The sequence below is a fragment of the Struthio camelus genome, chromosome 3 (genome assembly GCF_040807025.1).
Source record: "Struthio camelus isolate bStrCam1 chromosome 3, bStrCam1.hap1, whole genome shotgun sequence".
In the NCBI taxonomy this organism is placed as follows: Eukaryota; Metazoa; Chordata; class Aves; order Struthioniformes; family Struthionidae; genus Struthio; species Struthio camelus.
The window spans coordinates 2,808,703-2,828,149 of record NC_090944.1 but is presented as its reverse complement, the minus strand read 5'-3'; the positions used below and the strand labels follow the sequence as shown (position 1 = coordinate 2,828,149).

General features: G+C 56.6%; 1 protein-coding gene across 1 annotated transcript in view; it reads right to left on the bottom strand.

The window, feature by feature from the left end:
• Positions 1-5,164, bottom strand: part of LOC138066504 (otoferlin-like) — a 56,719-nt gene extending 51,555 nt beyond the window's left edge. Inside the window, 2 exon segments of the mRNA XM_068936372.1 lie at positions 4,922-4,979; positions 5,131-5,164. Coding sequence (XP_068792473.1) covers positions 4,922-4,979; positions 5,131-5,164 — 92 coding nt within the window.
• Positions 5,165-19,447: the final 14,283 nt, after the last annotated feature.

Below are 19,447 nucleotides of genomic sequence, written 5' to 3'. Positions count from 1 at the left end.
TGGGCCTTGTGTTGGGGGTGCAGAGGAGATCTGGGCCGTGTGTTTGTTGTGTTGGGCTTGGGGGAGTGTTGAGGGGATGATGGGCTTGTTTTGGGGGTGCTGGGCTTGTCATGCAGGGTGCTAGCCTTGTTTTGGGGGTGCAGAGGGGAGCTGGGTGTTGTGTTGGAGGTGCTGGGCCTTGTTTTGGGGGATCTGGGTGTTGTGTTGGGGTTGCTAGGCTTGTTTTCAGGCTGCTCAGTGGAGCTGAGTGTTGTGTTGGGGGTGCTGGTCTTGTCATGAGGGTACTGAAGGGGATCTGGGCGTTGTGTTTGGGGTGCTGGGCTTTGTTGTGGGGGTGCTTAGGGTGTCTGGGCATTGTTTTTGAGGTGCTGGGCTTTGTTGTGGGGGTGCAGAGGGGATCTGGGCATTGTTTTTGAGGTGCTGGGCGTGTTGTGCGAGTGCGGAGGGGATCTGGGGCTTGTATTGGAGGTGTTGGGGCTGTTATGGGTGTGCAGGGGGGATCTGGGCTGCGTGTTTGTTGTGTTGGGCTTGTGGGAGTGCCGAGGGGATCTGGGGCTTGTTGTGGGGGTGCAGAGGGGATCTGGGCATGGTGTCGGAGGTGTTGGGCTTGTCATAGGGGTACTGAGGGGTCTGGGCCTTGTCTTGGGAGTGCTGGGCCTTGTGTTGGGGCTGCTGAGGGGATCTGGGCTGTGTGTTTGTTGTGTTGGGCTTGTGGGAGTGCTGAGGGGATCTGGACATTGTGTTGGGAGTGCTGGGCTTGTCATGGAGGGTGCTGAGGGGATTTGGGCTTGTATGGGGGAGAGCTGGGCTTGTCGTGGTTGTGCTGAGGAAAGCTAGGTTTTATTTTAGGGGTGCTAGGCCTTGTTTTCGGAGTGCAGAGGGGATCAGAGCCTTGTTTTGGTGGTGCTGGACTTTGTTGTGGGCGTGCAGAGGGGATCTGGGCTTGTGTTAGGGGTGCTGGGCGTGTTGTGCGAGTGCGGAGGGGATCTGGGCCTTGTCTTGGGAGTGCTTGGCCTTGTGTTGGGAGTGCTGAGGGGATCTGGGCTGTGTGTTTGTTGTGTTGAGCTTGTGGGAGTGTTGAGGGGATCTGGGCTTGTTTTGGAGGTGATGGGCTTGTCATGCAGGGTGCTAGCCTTGTTTTGGGGGGTGCAGATTGGATCTGGGCGTTGTGTTGGAGTTGCTGGGCCTTGTTTTAGGGGTGCTGATGGGATGTGGGCCTTGTGTCGGGGGAGCTGGTCTTGTAATGGGTTTGCTGAGGGGATCTGGGCCTTGTTTTGGGGTTGATGAGGGGATCTGGGGCATTGTGTTGGGGGTGCAGGGCTTGTGGTGGGGGTGCTGAGGGGATCGGGGCATTGTGTTTGGTGTGCTGGGCTTTGTTGTGGGGGTGCAGGAGGGATCTGGGCTTGTGTTAGGGGAGCTGGGCGTGTTGTGCGAGTGCGGAGGGGATCTGGGGCTTGTATTGGAGGTGTTGGGCCTGTTATGGGTGTGCAGAGGGGATCTGGGCTGTGTGTTTGTTGTGTTGGGCTTGTGGGAGTGCAGAGGGGATCTGGGCTTGTCATGGGGGTGCTGAGGGGATCTGGACCTTCTTGTGGGGGTGCTGAGGGAATATGGGGCTTGTTTTGAGGTGCTGGGCTTGTCATGCAGGCTGCTGGGCTTTTTGTGGAAGTGCAGAGGCGAGCTGGGTGTTGTGTTGGAGTTGCTGGGCCTTGTTTTGGGGGTGCTGAGGGGATGTGGGCCTTGTGTCGGGGGAGCTGGTCTTGTAATGGGTTTGCTGAGGGGATGTGGGCCTTGTTTTGGGGTTGCTGAGGGGATCTGGGGCATTGTGTTGGGGGTGCTGGACTTGTCATAGTGGTGCTGAGGGGATCTGGGCTTGTCGGGGGGGTGCTGGGCATGTTGTGCGAGTGCGGAGGGGATCTGGGGCTTGTATTGGAGGTGTTGGGCCTGTTATAGGTGTGCAGAGGGGATCTGGGCCGTGTGTTTGTTGTGCTGAGCTTGTGGGAGTGCAGAGGGGATCTGGGCTTGTTTTGGAGGTGTTGGGCTTGTGTTGCGGGGGCTGGGCTTTTTGTGGGGGTGCAGAGGGGAGCTGGGCGTTGTGTTGGAGTTGCTGGGCCTTGTTTTGGGGGTGCTGAGGGGATGTGGGCCTTGTGTCGGGGGAGCTGGTCTTGTAATGGGTTTGCTGAGGGGATCTGGGCCTTGTTTTGGGGTTGATGAGGGGATCGGGGCATTGTGTTGGGGGAGCTGGGCTTGTGGTGGGGGTGCTGAGGGGATTAGGGCGTTGTTTTCTAGGTGCTGAGCTTGTAGTGGGGGTGCTGAGGGGATCAGGGGCTTGTTTTCGAGGTGCTGGATGTGGTTTGGGAGTGCAGAGGGGATCAGGGCCTTGTGGTGGGGTTGCTGAGGGGATCTGGTCATTGTGTTGGGGGTTCTGGGCTTGTGGTGGGGGTGCTGAGGAGAGCTAGGTCTTGCACTGAGGGTGCTGGGCTTATTGTGGGAGTGCTGGGCTAGTGGTGGGGGTGCAGGGGGGATCTGGGTGTTGTGTTTCGGGTGCTGGGCTTGTGGTCGGGCTGCTGTTGGGATGTGGGCCTTGTGTCGGGGGATTTGGTCTTGTAATGGGTTTGCTGAGGGGATGTGGGCCTTGTTTTGGGGTTGCTGAGGGGATCGGAGCGTTGTGTTGGGGGTGCTGGGTGTTGTTTTTGGAGTGCTGGGCTTGTGGTGGGGATGCTGAGGTGATTTAGGCCATGTTTTTGTTGTGTTGGGCGTGTGGGAGTGCCTAGGGGATCTGGGTCTTGTTGTGGGGGTGCTTAGGGGATCTGGGGATTGTTTTCGAGGTGCTGGGTTTGTTTTGCAGGTGCTGGCCTTGTTGTGGGGGTGCTTAGGGGATCTGGGCCTTCTGTTGGGGGTGCTGAGGGGATCTGGGGCTTGTTTTCGAGGTGCTGGGTTTGTGTTGCGGGTGCTGGCCTTGTTGTGGGGGTGCTTAGGGGATATGGGCCTTGTTGTGGGGGTGCTGAGAGGATCTGGGGCTTGTTTTCGAGGTGTTGGGCTTGTCATGCAGGCTGCTGGGCTTTTTGTGGAGGTGCAGAGGGGAGCTGGGCCTTGTCTTGGGAGTGCAGGGCCTTGTTTTGGGGGTGCTGAGGGGATCTGGGCGTTGTGTTGGGGGATGTGGTCTTGTAATGGGTTTGCTGAGGAGATCTGGGCCTTGTTTTGGGGTTGCTGAGGGGATCGGGGCCTTGTGTTGTGGGTGCAGGGCTTGTGGTAGGGGTGCTGAGGGGATCTGGGCATTGTGTTGGGGGTGCAGGGCTTGTGGTGGGGGTGCTGAGGGGATCGGGGCATTGTTTTCTAGGTGCTGGGCTTGTAGTGGGGGTGCTGAGGGGATCTGGCCTTGTTTTCGAGGTGCTGGGCCTTTTTTCCGTGGTGCTGAGGGGATCTGGGCTTGTGTTGGGGGTGCTGGGCTTTTGGTGGGGGTGCTGACGGAATCTCGGCCTTTTTTTGGAGATGCTGGGCTTGTGGTGGGGTTGCAGAGGGGATCTGGCCTTGTTATAGGGGTGCTGGGCCTTTTTTCCCGTCGTGCAGAGGAGATCTGGGCCTTGTTTTGGAGATGCTGGGCTTGTGGTCAGGGTGCTGAGGGGATGTGGGTGTTGTGTTGGGGGTGCTGAGGAGATCGGGGCCTTCTTTGGGGGTACTGAGGAGATCTGGGGCTTGTTTTTGAGGTGTTCGGCTTGTGTTGCGAGTGCTGAGGGCATCTCAGCTTTTTTTTTCGAGGTGCTGGGCTTTGTTGTGGGGGTGCTGAGGGGATCTGGGCCTTGTGTTGGGGTTGCTGAGGAGATCGGTGCCTTGTGTTGGGGGTACTGAGGGGATATGGGGCTTGTTTTGGAGGTGTTGGGCTTGTGTTGTGGGTGCTGGGCTTTTTGTGGGGGTGCAGAGGGGAGCTGGGCTTTGTGTTGGAGTTGCTGGGCCTTGTTTTGGGGTTGCTGAGGGGATGTGGGCCTTGTGTTGGGGGTGCTGGGCTTATTGGCGTCCTGAGGGGATCTGCGCATTGTTTTGGGAGTGCAGAGACTGTGTCGCTGGCTCCTTGAAAGCCTCAACTGCAGCCTCTTGAATGGGGCTACTCACCCCCCGGCAGGCAGCCCGCATGCCCTCCACCACTGCGCATGCCATGGCTCATGCAGCTTCCCGATTGTTCCTGTCTCCGCCTCTGGAGAACTCCGCAGATGCTTGGAGCTGCAGCTCACCTGGGTCACAACAAGCACGAGGCATGTGGCCACTCCTCTTGCCCACAGCCCCTTGGCAGCACACGCAGCAACACAGTCACAGCTCTGCCTTCCCCTCTGAGTGGCATGCCACCACACCTCTGCCTCAGCACTCCTGCCTAGCTGAGAGCCACCAGAGCCACTGCCAGGGGCTGCTGTTGGCCAGGCAAGAGCCAGCACTACCCGAGCATCTTCCATAGGCAGCATGGGGGCACTCGCATGCTGCCCAATGTCTCTTTGCTCCACCTGGGAGGCAGAAAGCAGGCGACAACCCTCCCTCAGGGCTCCCTTTTGCCCCTGAGCAGGCACCCCTGCACCAGGCAGGCCCCAAAGGCACCCAGCCTTGCCGCACAGAGGGGCCCTGCAGACACACCTGCACCGGGCGCCTGGGCTGTGTCTCAGCACCGGCCTTCGGGCAGCTCTGCGGCAGCCTTTCCATTTACCCTGGCCCTCCCTAAGCCATTGCCTGCTCTTCAGCACTCCCAACACCCATCCCCTCCTTGGCCTCTGCACCTCAGCCACGCCATGAGCACCTCTCTGCCTCTGGGCTCCATCCTGCCCTCAGTCTCCCCAGGGCCACGCCACAGCTGCAAGGCCCACAGGCACACATTCAGGGAGCCCCCCGCATCACGGTCTCTCGCACAGCCTGATGCCCTGCAGCCAAGGCCTCTGCCTACCCTGCCTCCTGCCTTGCTCCACACTCCTCCTCCGCTTCCTTGTGCACCACACAGGCTGCTGCAAGAAGAGGCACACACAGAGTGAGCGAGGGCAGCTCCTCTGCCAAGCCTTGCCTGCGCCAGAGGCACGTGGGCACCGGCAGCGGCGGCGATTTCTTGCTGCGACCAGCTGCACAGTGCCGCACTCACTCTTGCATGCGGTTGCTCACCTCCAGCCTCCTCCTTCCTCTCTCTCTGCCTCATTGTCCTCGGCAGAGCTCTCGCACTAGTGCAGCACGAGTGTGCTGCTGGCTCTTTTGCATGAGCAGCAGCCCCTTGCTTCTTCTCAGGCCAGCCCTTGCTCTCCACCTCTTGCCGCCTCTGCGCCTGCTCCGTCCCCCACTTGCCTCTCACCTGCCCTTCTGCAGCAGCCCAAGATGATGCCTTCGAGCCTCCGATGCGCCAGCAGCGCCCCACCAGCAATCTCGCAGGCCCTGTCCCGTTGGGCATCTGAGGGCCGAGGCAGCTTGCACCTCATGCCCAGTTTGCCCTCTGGGCCTCTGGAGGCTTCTGCACGATGCGCTGGCGATGTCTCACGTGCGCCGGCCACTCTTTGTGTGCAACTTTTGGGAGGCAGTCCAGCAGCTCATGGCCTTCATCGCTCACCAACACCGCCTGGTTGTCAGCACAACGGAGCCGGCTCTGCCTGTGCAGTGCACATATTGCTGTTGCCCTCTTCTCAGCACCCCCCCACCACAATCCTCTCTTGGCCTCGGCAGCTCAGCACGGCCATGCCCACCTCTCTGCCTCTGGGCTGCATCCTGCTCTGCCCCGGCCTGCGCCTCCCCCCGCTCCTGCGGCACCTGCCCAGGCCACAGGCACACACTAGTGCCCTCCCCATTCCAGCACCTGCCGCAGGGGCAGACCTCTGCAGCCAAGGCCTCCCCTTGCCCTGCCTCCCGCCTCTCTGCCCCCAAAACACCCCCAGCGCCCCCAACCCCCAGATCCCCCCCGCACCCCCCACAACCCCCAGATCCCCTCAGCAGGGACAGACAAGGCTTCACTCCCCGCCCCACGCTGCCATCCACAACCCGCCAATCAGGACACAGCTAACACTCCCACACCCACCAATCAGGAGGCTCCTACCGCAGCTGTTGCTCCGGCACCTTCTAGAAGCTTCCCCGGGCCAGCAGGGAGTGAGGAAATGCCCAGAGAAAACGGGCTCCGGAGAAAAGGAGTAATGGAGCCACAACCAGCTGCTCGGGGGGAGAGGGCATCCCACCCCCTGCCCCTGCGCCTGACTCCGTGACCCCCGAGTGAAAATTAATCAGGAACGCCCCAAGGAAATGGCTGGGGGGGGTGAGGGGAAAGGGGGAGCTGCTGAAAAACAAAGAACAGCCAAACCCCAACCCAGCCTCCTTCCCATGGGTAAATAAATAAAACCCACAGTGTGTAAGTAAATAAATGACCCCTATGGGTGATTGCTTGTGGGGGAGGAAGAAGAAAAAGACCAAAAAAAAAACTGCTGGAAAAAAACCTGCAGAGTTTCAAGGCTGTAAAAAACTTCCTCAGGAAATACATTTTAAAAACCTGCACACAAGCTGCTCAAATATGGGCAACCACCACCCTCCATCTGCCAAAAGACAGGGAGAAAAAAAAAAAAAAAGAAAGTGTTGCAAATCAGAAAGGAAATGTGCCACCCCCCCCCCCAAAAAAGTGAAAATGTGGGGAATCCTTTCCCCCTTGCCCCTCCAAGAGCCGCTCCAATAACAAATGGCGATGGAGAAGGCTGCGGTGGAGGCTGCTGCGTTTCTGGCTGGCGTGGCGAGAGCTGTCTGTGGCAGGAAATCCAGCCGGACCGCCCCGGTACGGCCTCCTGGGCGCTGCTTGCCAGATGGCTTCTCCCCTTGGCGCCACGACGAGTGCCCACGTCTTGGGCAGCTCCTGGGACGAGGACCTGCCGCTTGTCCCCCCACCCCACTGTCTCCAGCACCAGGAGAGAGCCTGACTAGCGTTGCAGCCGCTCTGCTGCTTTTCACACCTTGTATGCGCCCTGACCCCCAATACAACGCCCAGATCCCCTCAGGAACGCCCAACACAAGGCCCAGATCCCCTCAGCACCCCCACAACAAAGCCCAGAACTCCAAAAACAAGGCCCAGCACCCCAAAACAAGGCCCAGCACTCCCAAACATAAGGCCCAGATCCCGTTCAGCACCCCCATGACAAGCCGCGCACCCCCAACACAAGGCCCAGATCCCCTCAGCACCACCATAAGCCCAGCCCCCCAACAAAATGCCCAGATCTCCTCAGCACCCACAACATAAGCCCCGCACCCCCAACATATCCCCTCAGCACCCCCACAGCAAGGCCCAGCACCCCCAAAACATGCCCAGATGCCCAGATGCCCAGATCGCCTCAGCACGTGCAAAACAAGACCCACCACTCACAAAACAAGGCCAAGATCCCCTCAGCACTACTAATACAAGGCCCAGATCCCCTCACCACCCCCAAAAAAAGACACAGATCCCATCAGAACCCCCAACACAAAGCCCAGCACTCCCAATACAAGGCCCAAATCCCCTCAACGTCCCCATGACAAGACCAGCATTTCCAATAAAAGCCCCAGATACCCTCAGCGCTCCTAAAACCAGGCCCAGATCCCCTCAGCACCCCCAAAAAAAGCCCCGCACCTCCAACACAATGCCCAGCACCCCCAAAAGCAATGCCCAGCACCCCAAAAACACAGCCCAGATCCCCTCAGCACCCCAACGACAAGACCAGCACCCCTAAAACAAGACCCAGCACCCCCAGAAAAAGGCCCCGATACTCTCAGGATGCCCAACACAAGGCCTAGATCCCCTGAGCACCATGACAAGCCCAGTACCCACAACACAATGCCCAGATCCCCTCAGCACCCTCATGAAAAGCCCAGCACCCCCAATACAAGGCCCAGATACCTCCAGCACTCCCAAAACAATGCCTAGGTCCCCTCAGCACCCCAAAACAAGCCTAGCTCTCCCAAAACAAGTCCCAGCACCCCCAAAACAACGCCCTGACTACTCAGGACCCCCACAACAGGCCCTGCACCCCAAACACAAGGCCCACGTCCCCTCTCCACCCCCACGACAAGCCCAGAACCCCCAACACAACGCCCAGATCCCCTCAGCACCCCCATGACAAGCCCAGCACCAGGAGAGACCCTGACTAGCGTTGCAGCCGCTCTGCTGCTTTTCACACCTTGTATGTGCCCTGGCCCTCATCCCACATTGCTTCAATCTCTGTCTGTGGCAGGAGCCGTGCAAATCTCTATGTGCACCAGCTGAGCCAGGAGGGAGAGGTGGCCCTCTTGGGACAACAGCCTCCAGTCCTGCCCGTGCAGACGAGCGTACTGGACCTGACTTGCCACAGGAGAGTGCGACCAGCTCTTGCCAGGCTCAGCAGGAGACGCCTGCACTCTGCAGCAAGGCTTCGTAAGGGGGCTTCAGGCCTGGCTCCTGCGGAAGACCTTCCCAAAGGCACCTAGCACTTTCTCTCCCCACAACCTCCCCGCCAGCACCCGCACGATGCTTCCCACATACAAGGAGAACGTCAGGAAGCGAGAGCAGGCAACAGGCCCCTTTTACTGCTTGTTGCTGGTACAGAGCTATGAACGTGGGAACATGTGTTACAGACAGAGCAGAGCCACAGGATCAAACACAAGAGAGAGACCTTGGTGAAGGGTGACATTCTGTGACATGTTTGTTCCCGAGGCCATCAGATGAGGGGATCCTATCAGTCCAGTTGGACTTTAAAAGCACAGACTTCAGCAGAGACTCTGCTTCATGGAGTCCAGAAGTCCAAAATACCCATGTTTGTATCTTGCCAACTGTGCTGGCTATTGTTTGAGTTCTTTGCTGAAGGCTTGAGTTGATTGTATACATGTTTCGGGAAGTAAGACTGGGACCTGAAATACAAAGGGATGAAATGAAATGCAGCTTCCAGCAGGAGTGATCTCTTGGACTGCCTGAAAGGGATGCCAATACATTCAGGCCATTGCCATTGCAGACCGTTTTGGTGCTGGGAGATGCTATGTGGAGGGGATAGCTGTTTCAGCTCAGAGATCACATCTGTCTTTGGGCACTTTTCCCCTTCTGGAGGGGTTGCTGCTTTGCCTCCAATTGTCCACAGCAATCTTGTTGCAATTGTGAGCGGAAACGGCACACAAGCCATTTGCAGCATGCCTGCGGGGAGCTTTCTGGGGTGAGACTCCAACTGGCAGAAGCTGCTCCTGTTTCTCTAGACTTTGTATAGGCAGCTTCCTTGTTATCCTCAAGTACAAGGCAACAGTGACTTGATACAACACTGGAGCAAAGGGCAGGGACAAACCGATTTGTTCTAACCCACTGGGTTAGACTTGAGGGCGATGGAAGTGAACACTGTGGTCCCCATCAGGAGCACGTATTGTGTCTGTGCAAAGAGCGCTGCAGAACGGGCATTGCTTCCAGCAGCCGTGCAGCCCTTCAACTCCGATTGTATGAGCCCAGGCTATATCAAGAGCAGTCTTCACAGACACTGCCTGTCAAAGAGCTCCTGAAAGCTTGTCACATAAAAAATCAGCAAATGCTGTGATAGAGGGCGCTCCTTGGCAGGACATGTGGAAACTTGTGAAGAAGTCTTCTCTCTGGCCCCGCAGGTAGAAAGTGGGGTCGTTTGCTCTTGTGAAAGCCTTCTGCATCTTTGCCAACCTTTCTGCTGCCACTTTGCCTAGAGACACTGCTGAATGTCTTCTGTATCCATGAGTGAAGACATATGTGGAGTTCCTGGCTGCCGAGTCCACCTGTTCTCTTATTTCATGCAGTCTGTCATGAATGCAACTTTGGTTGTCATGCATTGGCTCCTGTTCCTTTGTGTCAATGGGGAGGCTGATGAGCTGTGTGATGCGGTCGTGAAGCTGCTCCGTTCTGGTAATAGCGCAGCTGCACAAAGGCTTTTTCCTGAAGGGCAGCGCTCCCTTCATGACCACCTCCTTGGAAATAGCCATGGGAAATGCATCCTTTGGCAAGAAGCATTTTATTTCTTCCTCTCTGTTTGGCTCTTGCTTGAAATGTTCCAGCAGAGTGGTCTCACTAGGGAGGTTTATGTTTGGTTCTGCAGGAGGAGGTGCACTGGAAGATACTTTGTAGAGCCATTGTTTCCAGAGGCTAGCCAAGTGTTGCCTCAGCTTTTCTTCATGCAGCTCTTCCTTCTTTAGCGACAAAGCCACCAGTTGCCTTCTCTTGACAAGCTCGTGTTCACATTCTGGCTTCTTCTGATGCCCTTTGCTCTGATTCTTCTCCCGTTCAATGAACTCGGCAGACTTTCTCTGTGTCTCTTCCACAAGTGCTTCTCTCCGATCTTGCGGTTGATTTTCAATGCTTGCTTTCCACTGAATCAAAAGCCCACTGGCGTCATCTTCCCTGAAATACGGTTCCAAGCCTTTCCAGAGGGTCTCATATTTATCTTGCACTTCCTCCATAAGGCTTCTTCGAGTCACATGCAGAACATCTCCCTTTCCAATCCGATTGTTCCGTTTCATTTGCAAGTCTAGAATGTGGCTCCCCAGCTGCCAGGTCCACTGGCTGTCAGTTGTTCCTAAGCTGTTGTCTGCGAAATTTCCCAAGTGTTTTGGAAACGGAAGATTGACTGCCACTTCAGGTAGTTTGCAAAAACATTCATCTTTTGAGTTCAAGGATTCTAGAGCTTCACGAATCTGCCCTACTTCTCTCAAAAGACGCTTGAGACCAATGGATGAATCATTGACTGCATTGGAGAGGGCTTCTAACTTATTCATCAATGCTGTTTTCAGACTGGTTTTTTCCTTGCTTTTCTTTATTTCCAGGATTTGATACCTTCACTGATGATACTCTTTCTGAAGTTCCTCCAAGTGCTCAGAGGACAGGTCATCCCTAAAGACCTTCATCCACTGCAGCAAGTATTTCTTGGTGTCTCTTGACTGTGCCTGGAGAAAAGCGAGGACTGATTTCAGCAGCTGCTTGAGGGGGAACGCTCTGTCGAGTTGCTTTCTTCGTCCTGCACACTTCTCTGGCTCAGTTTGGCTCCCATGATGTTCTATGTTCTTGTTCCTCTTTTCCTGCAAGCGGGGGAGCTCTTTCTCCTTTTTACACCATGGGTACCATAGTTGTCCTTGAAGAGGCAGTAGCTGTGATTTGATCTCAAACACAATTTCTCCTTTGTCAAGAATCCCACCAAGGTTCTTGCCTTTGCTTTGGCTCTCACACACTCTTCTGCCTCTTTATCCACAATAAATCCACGTTGGCGAGCTGTGTCCTGACAAGCATCAAGCCTTAAAAGGTTGTTTCACCTTGCTAGCAGATCTCTGATTGTTTTTACCAGCTCCTCTACTAATTCTGCTGTGTTTCTGTTCTGGATACCTCTTTTTACATTCTGGCTAGATTGGCCACATGCAACATTCTCTTCTTCAGTGAAAAGACAAATCAAAGGCTTTTGAGACTGCCACGGGTCACGTACAATGTTCATGCCTTTCTTGTCACTCTGGTCAGACTCAGCTAACTGAGAGCCTCCTTCACAGAAGAGATCTGCTGTAAAAACGGCAATTGTTGTTCATGACCTCTAGCATCTCCATGCAGGTTACAAAAAGCAACACAGCCGTCAAAAGTGTCATCAGCACTGCCACTGGCACAGGACCAAGAGATCTGCACAACACCTGTCGTTAGAAGACAGTCTTTGGTGCTGCCTTTGCAATGTCGGTGGAAGAAAGTGTCGTGTTTGTGTTTAGTCGGCAGAGCATTCAGGAGCTGAGCCTTGGAAGAGGAAGGAGAACTCCCGATCCGTATGAAGGACACGATGGGTGTGTCTGCCTGATCAATCGGTTTGTTTTTGTGCCTCTGAGTTGTGGTCTGCTCCTCTTGTGGACTGCTTTCCCAATTGTTCCGTGGCTTTCCAGCTCTTTTTAACTTGGCTGAGGGAACTCTCTTGGTGCGGTGCATGGATTTGGTAGCAGGAGGGGGAGCGCCAAGTGGCACAAAGCGAGGTTTGTTGAAATGTACTGGCTCGTGAAATCATGGGCACCATGAAACATCGCCACCTGGAGGTCCATGGCATGTGTGTGTGTCAGACCTGCTGTAACAGAGGCATACCTTCTTCACTCTCAGCATTGAAAAACTCACTGTCAATATCTGAGGCACTATCTGAGCACTCAGTGCCAAGGCTTGTTGCATTCGGAGTGCTCAGAACGCCTTCTTTTGCTTTGCCATGCTCCTGGCAAACCAGATACCTTCCACAGTAGTCCAGCATCAGCAGCTTGTGCCAAAAATGGAAGGGGTATTCACTGCCAATCCTGGGCTGGCTGTCACACAGGGCAGTCTTGTCGATAACCTGAAGATCTGCCCTCCCCCTTTTCCTTGCGTAGCAATTTTCTAGTCCCGGGTGTTTGATCAAGTGGAGGACCTCTTGGCCTCTGGAACGCTCATTCCTTTTAGGATCCTCCCACTGTTCTGCTGAGGGTGATGGCTTGGATGAATCTTTCTGCTCAGCCCCCTGACCGATATCAATTCTCCCCTGTTTTACAACTTCTTTCTGCAGATCACTGTTGGAGGCTACATAGTCTCCATTCACAGGGGAATTCAGATCTTGCTCCAGAGTGCCCCCAGGATCACATCCACTGCGCTTTGTAAGGATCTCACGGACTTTTTCTGACAGCCAGTTTCCTATGTGACGGTTCATCTGAGCTAAGCATTTAAACTTCTGTTCTGGAGACATGTTTTTGCATGTTGCTGCTCTACTCAGCCCTGTCAGGAGCAGGAAAGCCTGAGTTCGGGGAACGGCTGGCTTCCTAAGACTCAGGGAGCATTCCTGCGCCGCCTTCTTTTCACTTCACATGGTGTTTCACTCTCGCCTCCCGCAGAGTCTTGCTCAGAGGTTTATTGACGATGGCCCGGAGGTGGCGAAGGCGTCTAGCTCCGCGGGCGCTGGTTACTGGCACCTCTGCCCAGGCGCGGAGCCTGCTGCTGGCCCCAATCAGCTGGCCCTTGCCTGGCGCCTCCTGAGCACTCGCCGTGGCCCTCGCAGGAAGGAGGCGCATCTGCGGAGGCCCTTGCGCAGCCCTCTGAAGGCGCCTGCAGGGCAGGCTGGGCAGGCTGGGCACAGCAGGCAGGCCAGGGCCGCTGTGCAGCCGGTGGCTGCAGCGGGAGGGGAGGGCGCCTCCGGTGGTGGGCTCCAGAGCTGCATGGTGGGCCAGCGCTGCAGGGAGGTGGCACACGCTGGCTCCTCGTCCTCTTCGTCCTCGGACTGCCCGGGGGGCGAAAGTGGCCGCACTGTGCCTTCCCCTGCCAGCGGGACAGGTGCCCAGGCACAGTGCAGGATGGACCGGCGCGGGATGTGGGCTGGCCAGTCGAGGTGTGGGGCTTTGGGGAGGCAGTCCAGCAGCTCGTGTCCTTCCTCGCTGAGCAACACGGTCTGGTTGCGCCCAAAGCGGACCCGCCTGCGTGGTGGGGATGGCGGGAGGGCTGTGGGCACAAGCAGCTCACCCAGCACTCCTGCAGGTGTTGGGGGAGCGTCCAGCAGGATGGAGGGTGGTGGCAGTGGGAGAGGGCCATCCAACTTCCATCCATCCGTGTCCGGCTCCGAGGTCGGCAGGAGGTGGCAAGGGGACAAGATGTCCTCGCTTGTGAGCCTGGGAGGGAGAAAGGAGGTGAGGAGGCTGCCTTGGGTGCCCCAGGGGGAAGCCCTGGTGGTGGCGGCAGACGCCAAAGGGTGCCAGGGTGCGGGCGGAGGGGGCGCTGGGGCCAGGGCTGCAGCAGTGGGCAAGGAGCAAAGGGGCTTCCCAGTTGGTGAGCAGCAGGCATGCGGCATGTCCTGGGCATCCCGCGCGTCGACCCCAGCCCTAGCCATGCCATGCCCTGCTCTTTGGGGGGCCCAGGCCAGGCGCAGGTCTGTGGCTCTGGGCTGCATCGGGCTCTTGCCTGCGGTGGGCCTGGCCAGGGCTGTGGGGCAGCCCCCCTGCAGGCCAGGCCTCCGCTTACCCTGCCTGCCGGCTGGCTGCACAGTCCTGCGTGTCCACCGTGGGCAGGAAGGAGGCTGCTGGAAGAGGAGGCAGAGAGGCAGTGAGCGAGGGCAGCCCGTGGGCGGAGCCCCAGCTGGGGCCGAGGGCGGTGGGCGCTGGCGGCGCTGGGCTGTCTTGGCCGGGAGGCGCTGCCGAGCGCGCCTACGCTCTGGGCCGGGGCTGCTCACCTCCGGGCTCGTCCACGCTGCCGTTGCCCAGGCTGCCAGCACTGCCGCGAGGCCCCTGCACAGCCCAAGAGAGCGCTGCCTTAGTGGCGAGCATCCACGCTGCGCCAAGAGGCGCCCTGCTCGCGGAAGGGCTGCGCGGGGCACGCAGAGCTGAGGCTGGAGGCAGGCTTGCGCGCAGCACCGTCAGGCTGCCCTTGCTGCAGGTGCTGCCGCGGCCTCAGCCCTCTCGCTGCCCGCGCCAGCTCGGGGCCATGCCCAGGCTGACTCCTACCTTGGGCCAGGGCCTTTTCCCCGCCGGCACCAACACCACCGCTATGCACAGGATCGTGAGGACGTTGACGACCGAGGGCATGTGGGCCAGGCACACCACAAAGAGGCTCAGCACCACAAACTCGCCCACGACGCTCAGCCTCCGAGGCTCCATGCCGCCACCGGAAGCGCGCCGCGAGCGTGCAGCCTGCTCAGCGCTCCGCCTCCACGTCCTGCTCCAAGAGTGCCACCCAAAACACAGCACCCACCTCTGAGCACGCCGCCCCTTGCAGCCACCCTCCCCCTCCCCGACCAAGGCAGACCAGCAGCCCCCAAAGCCCTGCTCCCCACCGCCCCTCCAACGCCCCTCCACCAACCTCCCCCGACCCTGACCGCTCCGCTCTGCTCTGCGGCTCACCCTGTGCACGCTCCTCCGCACCCCAAGATCGACAGCGTCAATCTGACACCAGGAGAAGAGCCAAAGGCCGCCGAGAGCAACTCTGCAAAAAGCAGGGCACGGTGCCCTCACTCCGTCGGCCTTGCCTGGCTGCCCGCTCCCGCGGCTGCTTTCACACGTGTGACGCGGGGACACCAGGTCGTGAGCAGCAAGGGCGCAGAATGGTGCCCGAGCGTGGCTGGGCTTCGCGGCGGGGACGTTTGCCTGATTGTGGCACTTGTGCCCGCCGAGGGAGCATGCAGCGGGTGGTGGGCGCTGGGGGGGCGACAAAGCCAGGGAGAGCGCCCCGAGGGGAGGAGAGACTGCAGAGAGACGGAAGGAGCCAGCTCTTACCCCGCTGCCTTGCTCCTTCGCCCCAGCTCAACGCCACGCTCTCCACCTGCTCGCGCACTCGCTCGCACACTCGCTCGCTCGCTCGCTCGCAGGCAAAGTGACAGCGGCACTTCCCCCAGCCCCACCTCCAGAAAGACCCCGGCATTGTGATGCCATGGTGACATCACTTCCACACACCTGGTCTGCCAGGGCACCCCCAGGCCCCACCTGACGCTGCTCTCACCCAAACCCCAACAAGGCGCAGCCCGCCAAGGCCAGCCCCAACACAGCTCCCGCCAGCACAAAGCCCAACCAAAGCCCAGAGTCGTCCCTGACAAGCCCATGCCGAGCCCGTGGCTCGTTCTTCCTTTGGGCACTTTTCCCCTTCTGGACGGGTTGCTGCTGTGCCCTCCAATTGTGCACAGCAATCTTGTTGCAATTGTGAGCGGAAACGGCACACAAGCCATTTGCAGCATGCCTGCGGGGAGCTTTCTGGCGTGAGGCCCCAATTGGCAGAAGCTGCTCCTGCTTCTCTAGACTTTGTATAGGCAGCTTCCTTGTTATCCTCAAGTACAAGGCAACAGTGACTTGCTACAAGACTGGAGCAAAGGGCAGGGACCAACTGATTTCTTCTAACCCACTGGGTACCATCGAGGACTTGAGGGCGATGGAAGTGAACACTGTGGTCCCCATCAGGAGCACGTATTGTGTCTGTGCAAAGAGCGCTGCACAACGGGCATTGCTTCCAGCAGCCGTGCAGCCGTTCAACTCCGATTGTATGAGGTTTCCAGTTCCAAGCTTTCAGATGAGGCATGGAAAATGCCTGTTTCAGGTTTGCTAGCACAGGGGCCAGAGCTTTACTCATTGCCTCCTCCAGGAGCTCTAGCTCCTTTCTTTCTTGATGCTCAGTGCTTTTCACATGACTTCTGGGAAGTTCAGAATTAGCTCCAAGTCTGCTCCCAAATTCCTCTAGCCACAGGGAGACATTGCCACAGTTCTCTTGGACAACTGGAGTTGTAGGCGCAAAGCTAGCAGCAGCAACAAGAGTCTGGAATGAATTCAGGGAAACATGGAACAAGTTCTTCAGCCTTGAATTGTTCTTGTCTAAGCAATAGTTGTTAACACACTTCTCAACGAAACCTTCTAAAACATGTTGGGGGAAATGAATGTGCTGCCTGAACTTCTCACAATTCTCTTCCTCCGCAAGAGACAGGAGAATAGCCGTTTCTAGTTGAGATTGATGGCCATTGAAAGCTGGAGAGTTAGAGCTCCTTTCCCAGGCTATATCAAGAGCAGTCTTCACAGACACTGCCTGTCAAAGAGCTCCTGAAAGCTCGTCAAATAAAAAAAATCAGCAACTGCTGTGATAGAGGGCACTGCTTGGCAGGACATGTGGAAACTTGTGAAGAAGTCTTCTCTCTGGCCCCGCAGGTAGAAAGTGGGGTCGTTTGCTCTTGTGAAAGCCTTCTGCATCTTTGCCAACCTTTCTGCTGCCACTTTGCCTAGAGACACTGCTGAATGTCTTCTGTATCCATGAGTGAAGACATATGTGGAGTTCCTGGCTGCCGAGTCCACCTGTTTTCCTATTTCATGCAGTCTGTCATGAATGCAACTTTGGTTGTCATGCATTGGCTCCTGTTCCTTTGTGTCGATGGGGAGGCTGATGAGCTGTGTGATGCGGTCGTGAAGCTGCTCCGTTCTGGTAATAGCGCAGCTGCGCAAAGGCTTTTTCCTGAAGGGCAGTGCTCCCTTCATGACCACCTGCTTGGAAATAGCTTCGATTGGGCAGGTCTCTCTCAGGGAGTGGTCCTCTCAGGTCCCGAGTACAATTGTTTGTTGTCCCCACTGTAACGCTGAGCCATCTATTTCGTAGGCCCTACGCACGGTGTCTGGTTCACTCCCCCAGGTGACATGACAGTTTTGATCCCACGCATTCCTCCAGTTCAAGTCTTGTGGAAGATTCATGGCTTGCTAGACATATGATGGAGAGATGGGAGTTCGAGACTTGTATGCCCAGGCCCCAATCATATAGACGCACCGTTGGTATTATTCCAGATACGGTTGATTCTCTCTTTCATATTAACTGGAATGATCCCAAGGGGAATGGGGCTCCCTGTGTGCGTGGCCAGTGGCAACCAAGCTGTAATTTGGGGAGTAGTCACTCAATGTGCAAAACCTTTCCTTAGCTCCAAAACCAGATTGCTAGCTGTACGTTCTAACCATTCCCTCAACTGGTTTAAATCAACTAGGTGAACCAACCCCTGTAGCAACCATATGACCTATAACATTGGAACACTACATGAGCACATTACAGGTGATTGTGGAAGATGTGTGATGGGCTCAACCATCGATGGGAACAAATTCTGAGAAGAAAGGAAAAGAAAACTTCTGGGATGTGAGTGTTAAAATTTTAGCCTTAACATTTCACAGAATCACAGGCTCAGAGAATGGTGGAGGTTGGAAGGGACCTCCGGAGATCCTGGAGTCCAACGCCCCTGCTCAGCCAGGGTCCTCTGGAGCATATTGCCCAGGATTGGGCCAGGCGGCTTTTGAATATCTCCAGGGAAGGAGACTCCACAACCTCTCTGGGCAACCTGGTCGAGTGCTCCGGAACCCTCTCCGCACCCCCAAAAAAAGGCCTAGATTCCCTCAACACCCCCATGACAAGGCCCAGCACCGCCAAAACAACGCCCAGATTCCCTCAGTACCCCGAAAACAAGGCCCAGATCCCCTAAGCACCCTGAAAACAAGCCTAGTTCTCCCAAAACAACCCCCACCACCCCCAATACAACACCATGACCACTCAGGACCCCCATGACAAGCCCAGCACCCCCAACACAAGGCCCACGTCCTCTAAGCACCCCCAAAACAAGACCCAGATCCCCTCTGCACCCCCATAACAAGCCCAGCAAACCCTACACAATGCCCAGCACCCCCAACACAATGCCCTGATCCCCTCTGCACCCCCATGACAAGCCCAGCACTCCCAAAACAAGGCCCAGCACCCCAAAAACAAGGCCCTGATCCCCTCTGCACCCCCACAACAAACCCAGCACCCCCAACACAAGGCCCACCTCCTCTAAGCACCCCCACAACAACACCCAGATCCCCTCTGCACCCCCAACACAATGTCCAGATCCCCTCTGCACCTCAAAACAAAGACCAGCACCCCCAACACAAGGACCAACTCCCCTCTGCACCCCCCACGACAAGACCAGCACCCCCAACACAACGCCCCACTCCCCCCTGCACCCCCGCCACAAGCCCAGCACCAGCAGACACCCTGACCAGAAGGCTAGCCCGCGAGTTTATTGTAGACATGTTTTGGGAAGTACGACTAGCATCTGAAATACAAAGGGATGAAATGAAATGCAGCTTCCAGCAGCAATGATCTCTTGCACTGCCTGCAAGGGATGCCATGGGAAATGCATCCTTTGGCAAGAAGCATTTTATTTCTTCCTCTCTGTTTGGCTCTTGCTTGAAATGTTCCAGCAGAGTGGTCTCACTAGGGAGGTTTATGTTTGGTTCTGCAGGAGGAGGTGCACTGGAAGATACTTTGTAGAGCCATTGTTTCCAGAGGCTAGCCAAGTGTTGCCTCAGCTTTTCTTCATGCACCTCTTCCTTCTTTAGCGACAAAGCCACCAGTTGCCTTCTCTTGACAAGCTCGTGTTCACATTCTGGCTTCTTCTGATGCCCTTTGCTCGGATTCTTCTCCCGTTCAATGAACTCGGCAGACTTTCTCTGTGTCTCTTCCACAAGTGCTTCTCTCCGATCTTGCGGTTGATTTTCAATGCTTGCTTTCCGCTGAATCAAAAGCCCACTGGCGTCATCTTCCCTGAAATACGGTTCCAAGCCTTTCCAGAGGGTCTCATATTTATCTTGCACTTCCTCCATAAGGCTTCTTCGAGTCACATGCGGAACGTCTCCCTTTCTAATCTGATTGTTCAGTTTCATTTGCAAGTCTAGGATGTGGCTCCCCAGCTGCCAGGTCCACTGGCTGTCGGTTGTTCCTAAGCTGTTGTCTGTGGCAACTTCCCGAGTGTTTTGGAAAGGGAAAACAAACTTTTCATTCAGCAGAGCCTCCCACAAGTCACTCATACGAACTTTCAAGCTCGAGAGCCTTGAAATAGTGCCCTGCGATCCCTTCTTGGCAGCTTGGAGAATTGTGCTCTTTAACTGCTGCACGTGCTGGCTGTGTGTGGGGTTGCGTGGGGCGATGGGTGGGTTTCCTTGCCACCCAGAGGTGAGCAAAGTTCAAGGATTCTAGAGCTTCACGAATCTGCCCTACTTCTCTCAAAAG